This window comes from Rosa chinensis, chromosome 2 (assembly GCF_002994745.2).
Source record: "Rosa chinensis cultivar Old Blush chromosome 2, RchiOBHm-V2, whole genome shotgun sequence".
In the NCBI taxonomy this organism is placed as follows: domain Eukaryota; kingdom Viridiplantae; phylum Streptophyta; class Magnoliopsida; order Rosales; family Rosaceae; genus Rosa; species Rosa chinensis.
This window is the reverse complement of record NC_037089.1, coordinates 48,368,709-48,376,665: the sequence shown is the minus strand read 5'-3', so window position 1 is coordinate 48,376,665 and position 7,957 is coordinate 48,368,709. Positions and strand designations below refer to the sequence as shown.

Below are 7,957 nucleotides of genomic sequence, written 5' to 3'. Positions count from 1 at the left end.
TTTCCTACCCATATGAAGAAAGCTAGATGCTTTTCTCTTTTTCCTTGGATATATTTTTCTACTCCAATCTCTTTAATAGATCATCATCACTTCCATGTTTCTGCACCTTCATGCTTTGCTTTCATTTCATCATTACTCCATCTTTTACATATTTTACAAACCACTCTGATACTCTCCCTTCATGCTTTGTTTTTATTCATCATTACTTCCCTCTTTTTCTTCCCTATATAAATACCTTCTCCTCTCACTCTCAAAAAAAATTCCTTCATCCATTACATCTTCTTTCTCTCTTCATCTCCTTCACAAAACCTCCATCTCTACCTCCCAAAATCCAAACTCATAATACTCATACTATCCATACTATTCTATCTCCTCCATCACCACCACCATTTCTTATCTTCTACCTCCATTAACACCACCACTACTACATCATTTCTCCAATCTCTTTTCTATCATCATTTTCTCAATCTACTCCACCTATTCACATAATACATAATACAAGCTTCACTATCTTTTATCATCAAATCTTCAAGAGCAAAAAGGAGAGGGAATCACCACCGCCACCATCACCACCAAAACGTGAGCTTGGGGACCATTCGACACACTAATAAGCCAACTCTATCCCTTTTACTCTAGATTATATTTTGGTGTTTAATTTGATTATGAAGTTGGTATATGTAATTATGAGTACTTTGTTGGGGCTAGGGTTGAATGGCCTAGTCAAACTTGTAATGAATTGATGTTTGAGTCTTATTTGATGCATTTTCCATGATCATCTTCACATACTAATTCAAGAAGTGAATGTTTATATTTGAATCTAGCTAATTTGAATAATTTGCATTTGTCATTACATGAACAATGTTTAGAGAATAGCTAGCTTTGGACATTGAAAGCATGATAGCACACTAGGTGTGTATGTGGGGGTAGTGAGTTAAAATCGCCTAGATCTAGGATTGGTTTCCTTGCTTGATTATCTAAACTCAAATCTTTATTCATCTAGGATCAAGGAATTGATACTTATCCGGTAATATAACTTGTTCTTGGGTAGTTAGTTTCGCACCTATCCGGTGGAAATTGATAAAATAAAAGGAGTTTAGGCCTTAGTAGTCTTATCCGAATGCTAAGAGGGTGATTGGATATTTGGGATTGCATTACTTATAGTTTGAACATCAATATTTGCAATGGAGGTTAGTGGTAGACAATCCAACCCCTAATTTCATCCATTATTTTACTAGTTTAATTTAGAGTAATTTAGTTTACATTTGAGCATCTAGTTGTTTTCAATTCAAAACTATCTTCAAAAATCAAAATCAAATCACTACTCCATCTTGCATATATTCACCATGAACTTTGATTCACTTGTGAGCCCTTGTTTATGACTTGTACATTTGCATATTCATCTAACATACTTTAGGTTTTACTTGTATATATTTTTATTCTTTTTATTATCTTTATAATTAGTACGTTTTTATTTTAATTCTTTTTTCTTTTTTACACAATTACAGGTGTACCCTCAATCCCCGGTTTGAACGATCCCTATTTACCATATGCTAACGATGACATTTTACAGAGTTAAATTACGCGCTTACTTTTAGCGTGTCACAAGTCTAAAGGGAAGAGGGTTTATCAAAAGAATTTGTACACGAGCAGCAGTATAAGATTCATTGAGTTTAATAACAGATTACAACAGTTTTTGGCGCTCTTGCTGTACTCCACAAGTGCATATTGAATCTATATAAGGCCAATTCATCCCACAAACCTTTCAACTTGGTATAGTAAACTGTAACTGAAAGTTATTCTTGTTTGAGGTTAGAAATTTCACACTAAGTTTGGAAGATGCGTTGAGTATTGCTCTGAGAAAAAGGTTCATAAAGATCCTTCAAACTTCACGAGCAGTGGTGTAGTAAATGATCTTGCTGTTAGAGATATCGATATCTGGAGTAATCGAGTTCACAAATCAAGAGTGAACCATATCATTGCAACGAGATCATGCTGCATAATCATCGGGATTGTTTTCTGATTGCTCCAAGTTTATTCTTCACATTCAAGGCGCTCTCTGCCAAGTCGCATAGTTGTTGCCATTGAGTGGTTTTGTGACCACTACCAACCCTGGATGATCATAGTGGTGAATGAAATAGGGATTGGAGATGTCAGGCTTTCTACCTGTTGCAGAAATAATTTCGTTGTTCATGATGAAAAACATTGGGATGGACGTTATGCACAAGAAGTTGAGTGCGGAGGCTTAAAAGATGGGATTGGACTTTGATACCTGCTTTGGTATCATGAAAAAAAAGAGAATATTGGTTGAAGATGATTTTCATTGATTCATACAGAGGATATTTATACAAGAGATATCTTGATCGTCAAGATATCTAATACAATCTAGGAATTAATATAAGATAAGTAATCCTATGTAATCTCTAAATTCAATTAAAATATGATACTTTCCTATACACGAAGGACAGTGATAATGTGTATAAACTAAACATATAAATTGTAGAGAACACAGAGAAAAAACATGAGGGATGTAGAGGTGTCTATTTTATTCTCATTAGTCGTCCCTTTTATAATTGGAAGAAGAAATCAATCTAGATTCACTATAACGGGGGTACAGACTTTGTAGTTGTTCCTGAATCAGCATTTAAAGAGACATTATTTAGTTATCAACTGGTTTATGAGCATCATTAGACCCAGAAATACAAGGGTTTTAAATTTGTTTGGGAAAAGCAGGAAGGGTGGTTTTGATACGGTTGTTATTCGAAAGAGCTAGATGACATCACTGGAGGAGCTAAAGAGATATCACCAAAAACAATGAAGGTGGTGAGTGCTTGCAAGGCTAAGATAACAATGGCAGGAAAATTAGAGCATCTCCTCGGTCTGGTAAATTATTGATTCGATAATTGACTTGGCAGTCATTCCTTTGAACTACATCATCTTCCTCTGCACTTTCACTTCCATATTTCTTATAACCATTGACTATCATCATTTTTGCTATGGAGAAATGAATAGCTTGAGTGCACAGTCCACGTATGTGAGGTCCCTTTTTATAGATCGGTGGATGATTTAAGATTGACGATTTTCAAAACAAAACAATGGACTATGCCGTACGTAGTTTTGGAAGACGGAAGGAGATCTCGTGGTTTGAGAAACAATAAACCGCTTTCACACACAGACTTCGGCCTACTCAATTTATTTCTTTAAAATAAAATATCAAATTCATTTTACGCCAAGCCATACACAATTTAGACAAACATAATTATTGTTTTACTTATTTTCCATCAATATCCACTTTACTAATTAATAGTGGATGATTCTACATTGCCAGTTTTGAAAACAAAAACAAGAGACGATGTTGTAGTTTTGGAAAACAGTTGGAGATCATGTGGCTGTAAGAGACAATAAGCTTCTTTTACAAATGTGTTTCGTTTTTTAAAATTTTTTTTTAGAAGAAATCATAAAAAAATTTCATAAATTGGTAATAATACAAAAAAATCTGCCACATAGTGGTCCGAAAATATAAGTCTTCCAAAGCAATATTACACTACCCAACACATGTCTCCAAGTGGAGCAAGCTCATGAGAAACTGATTAAAGAATGTATGATGTAGTTGTTAATGCTCACGCTCTAGTGGTAGCTAGAACCTTGTTAACGCTTATCTGAGTTCGGACCGCTACTGAGGGTTACATAGTGCTACCGTCACTTGTCAAGTAAAATACAAAGGGTGTTAGAGGGGAGACCGCTGTTGGTGGCCTTCTCTACTCTAATGTCTAAGTTAGTCAATGTATTTATTTTGACAGAGTAACGTTAGACAAGTATTTCATGCATAATCAATGAGGAGAGAGAAATGAATCTTTTATAGGTGAAGAGGAGACTGATTTGTTTCTGATTCCCTATGTGGGACTGATGGGCATCAGTTAGCAACTTCTAATATCTCAGTGAGGTGATCTTGACGCGGCGCGTGGCTGCGCACCAGAGATGATCTCGGCCTGAGCCTGAGCCTGAGGTTAGGTGATAGTCCGTGTGATAGTCCGTGTGACGGTGTTCCCAGAGGTTACACGCTTAACAGCCCTAGTGACTTTGGTGGTGATGTGGGACTGACCCAATATATATAGCAAATTATGTTTAGGCAAATTAAGTACAGTAGTCACCAATACTCTCTCTGCCATCCCAAGTAAAACCCTAGGGTTTCTCGAGGGAAAGACCCAAAACACTAGAAAATCAACGGCCAAGCCAAACATCCATGTCTCCATATTATCACTACAGAAGGCAGAGGGATGAAGTTATGGCCGCTTGAAAGTAAATTTCAAATCCAAGTGTTAAGAGCTGGAGCATGAAATCCTCTTATATGTGAAATCGACTGAATCCAAAGTTCAAATTCAAATAGCCTCGGGCACCAAGAGGACATAAATAATGTCAATGATTACTCCTTTTGCAGCACAAATCCAAGATGTCAAGACGAGCCATCATGAAACCAAGACTGATCTCCGATTCTCCGCGAAAACACTTCTCACTGCCATGAAACAAGAGCAGCAAAGACTGATGATGATAGCGTAGATTCGAGTATACAAACACTGCACCAGATCGCAATCAACTCCAACTTTCACGACAGTAATCGATCGTTAGATTGATGAAGTAACCACAAAGAAAGGAGAAGAGCAACCCATTGTACGTAATATGGGTTGAAGCAACAATATGAATTGTTAAGTTGTACCCATGAGAAACGCAAGTGAAAGTTGGAAGTCACCATCGAGGATCCCGTAAGGCGTCTTCAAGGTATAGAACAAAGAGAGGACTAGTTATAAATATAAATAAAAATTCAGAAGAAGAAAAAGGGAAATTCATTCCACTTTCTACAGATATAACTTTCAACATCTTACAGTTGTAACTTCCTACTTTTTTTTCCTCCAAAAAGTAAAATTAAGAATAAAAATAAAAATAAAAATAAAATTGTTTAACACATGCATCACATGTGTCAATAAAGACTAGTTATTATTATTATTTTTTTGTCCCATCAATGCTCATTTTATAAATAGAGTAAAAAATCATTTATTACTATTTATTCATAATTTTCTTTTACTATTATATTTATATCTTGTATATATATATATATATATATATATATATATATTGTCTAGTTTCTTATTTTTAGGGATAATAATGTGTCGACTTTAAACTATCCAGACGAGATTTTCTTTTAGTATTATATTTATATCTTGTATATATATTGTCTAGTTTCTTATTTTTAGGGATAATAATGTGTTTAAACTATCCAGACGAGATTTTCTTTTACTATTATATTTATATCTTGTATATATATTGTCTAGTTTCTTATTTTTAGGGATAATAATGTGTCGACTTTAAACTATCCGAACGAGAACTTGAAATTCATTATTAAAGTGAGAGCAACTCCAACAGATTCCCCATATCTTGATTTTTCTCCATTTGAGGAAATTTTTTTGCTGTTTTACTCCAAAAAATTCCCTATAATTATCCCTAAAATAGAGATAGTGATGAGAGAGAAAATAAAATTTCCTATATTTACAACAATCTGTAAAATTTTAGAGAAGGATTTAGGGAAGAATTATGGAATCCGTAAAATAGGGAATCTGTTGGAGTTGGAGCAGGAATTTTTTTAGAGATTTTAATTTTTGCTTCTCTATAATAGAGAAATTATAGGGAAGCTGTTGGAGATGCTCAGTGTTGTAGAAAGAGAGAACTTTGGGAAAATCTGAGAGGTCTCTTTATATAGAGAATTACGTGTACAATATTTTGGCATACAAGATATCCTAATCAAATACGGATTAGAGCAACTCCAACAGCTTCCCCATATTTTGATTTTTCTTTACTTTAGGGAAAAATAAGCCTCTTTTACTCCAACAGATTCCCTATAACTATCCCTATTTTATGGAAAGTGAGGAAAGAGAAAACCAAATTCCCTATATTTACAGCAATCTCTAAAAAATTAAGGAAGAATATGGAGATTTTAGAGATTGCTATAAAATGTGGAATCTGTTGGAGTTGGAGAAGAAAAATATGCTAAAGCTTTGACTTTTGCTTCCTTATTATACAAAAATTATAGGGAAACTGTTGGAGTTGCTCTTAGGAGATCTACAATTTTCTACCTTATTACAACTAGAAGAAATAATCATGTTTAGATCAGGTACACATAATTTGGGTTTCCATCAACAATATATTGAACACATTTTTACAGTTATATTTATGTCTTCTATATATATTAAGTCACTACAGCCAATGACTAAAATATTAAGTGATGAAATCTAAAAATGTATATATAGGATATTGTACCACACTTGGCATTTCACCTACCCATGGCAAAAGTGTGAATCATCACCCTTTTTTCAGAAGTAAGTTTTGTTTTGGATATTATTCTGAATTTAGCATTCCGCACTGGATATTGGAAATTGGAATGCTATGCACCGGCTACTTTGACAAAAGAAAAATAAAAATAAAAAAATTTCTAAAAATAAAAAATTTGATAATTGATTCCACCTTTTCTAAAAATTAAGAATCAACTACTATTAATTTTTTTTTATAAAAAAAAAAGTACTATTAATTGTTGGTAACAAATTTAGGTTGTAGCTCATTGCATTTCAGTAATGAGAATATTTGTTATGCGACTTGACCGAGCACCTTTTATCTAGGTTAGAATTGAGAAAGAAGTTTGATATATAGAAGACAATAGAAAAGGTTGCTACGCGCGGTTCATAGATAATATATACAAAACCAGAATATTCATTTGAATTATAAATAGTTCATTCTCTCACGAAAAGGTCTTCAATATATGCGTTCATAATTTACATCACTCATAACACTATACATATGTGGTCGCACCTAAGTATGCATTGCATGTATGGATATGTTAATTAGTAACCAAAGAGGAGTAATTGTTTGCTCGTCTGTGCTTGACCATCAAAAGTAGATATGGAGCAGTTACTTCTGATGATGGAGTTGAGTATAGCTTTCTCCAAATCTGAACTCATTCCAAGTTGGACAAGTGAGACAATGTAATTCATGAGAAGTGAATCGCATGGAACAACAATAGGCCCGTCACTCGGTATTCCAAACTCTTCTTCGGCAATCTTGAAAAGCTCTTGAAAAATGTAGTTGCATAGAAAGGATAAGGGAAGAACAAAACGCCTTTGGTCAAGGGTGTAGATAACAAAAGCACCTTTATCTGTAGACTTAGGGCTATCCATCTTGAAACTAGTACTTACTCCTGCTCTTGGGTATGAGTTCTTTTTCCTTCTGATGACTGGTATCTTCCTAGTCAGTTTGATGAGTTTCTTGGGGCTGAGCATCATATCCATGGCCAGGGGAGTTTTTGGAAAATAAGAGAGCTAGAAAAGTTTGAATTTTCTTTAGAATGCCAAAATGTTGCTATGCTGGTAGATGGAGATCAATGAAGGTGGGTTTCCTATATATATAAATTCCCCTGGCATTCCAGACAATATACCGTTGGTGTAGCTTTCTATGTAGAAGTACATATTTCGATCAGTTATACATTGGAATAGATGATTAAGTACTTGCTTAGTACATACTTGGTGGAGAAAATTTCAATGTTTGTTTAGCAAGAACATATCGAAATAGATGCTTGAATAAATTTGTTGATGAATTAATTTTGTTTTGTGCTTTGAGGACAGAACTAAAAGAACTCGGGGGGAGGATTCAGTTTCCAATAGCGTCAGTTGGTTACAAGGTCATTGTATATGGTCATATATAAACAAGATAATATTGGTGAGTTGTTAATTACTAGGTTATGCTTGTTGGTTTAGATTCGAAATGACTTTATTATTTGTGTTGGTTGTACGGTTTTTCCTATTGACAAACAATTAAGGGCATGTTTACTTACTTTGAAGGAAAGTGTATGATTACGGGGTAAAAACATTCCTACGTTTACTAACACATAAAGGAATCAGAATGATTCCGGGTAAAAGAA

The 7,957-nt window shown here is 34.2% G+C and overlaps 1 protein-coding gene across 1 annotated transcript; it reads right to left on the bottom strand.

The window, feature by feature from the left end:
• Window positions 1–6,884: 6,884 nt before the first annotated feature.
• On the bottom strand, window positions 6,885–7,328 carry LOC112184424 (auxin-responsive protein SAUR68). The gene has a single exon (XM_024322682.1). It carries the CDS (start codon window positions 7,326–7,328, stop codon window positions 6,885–6,887), a length of 444 nt encoding a protein of 147 aa, XP_024178450.1.
• Window positions 7,329–7,957: the final 629 nt, after the last annotated feature.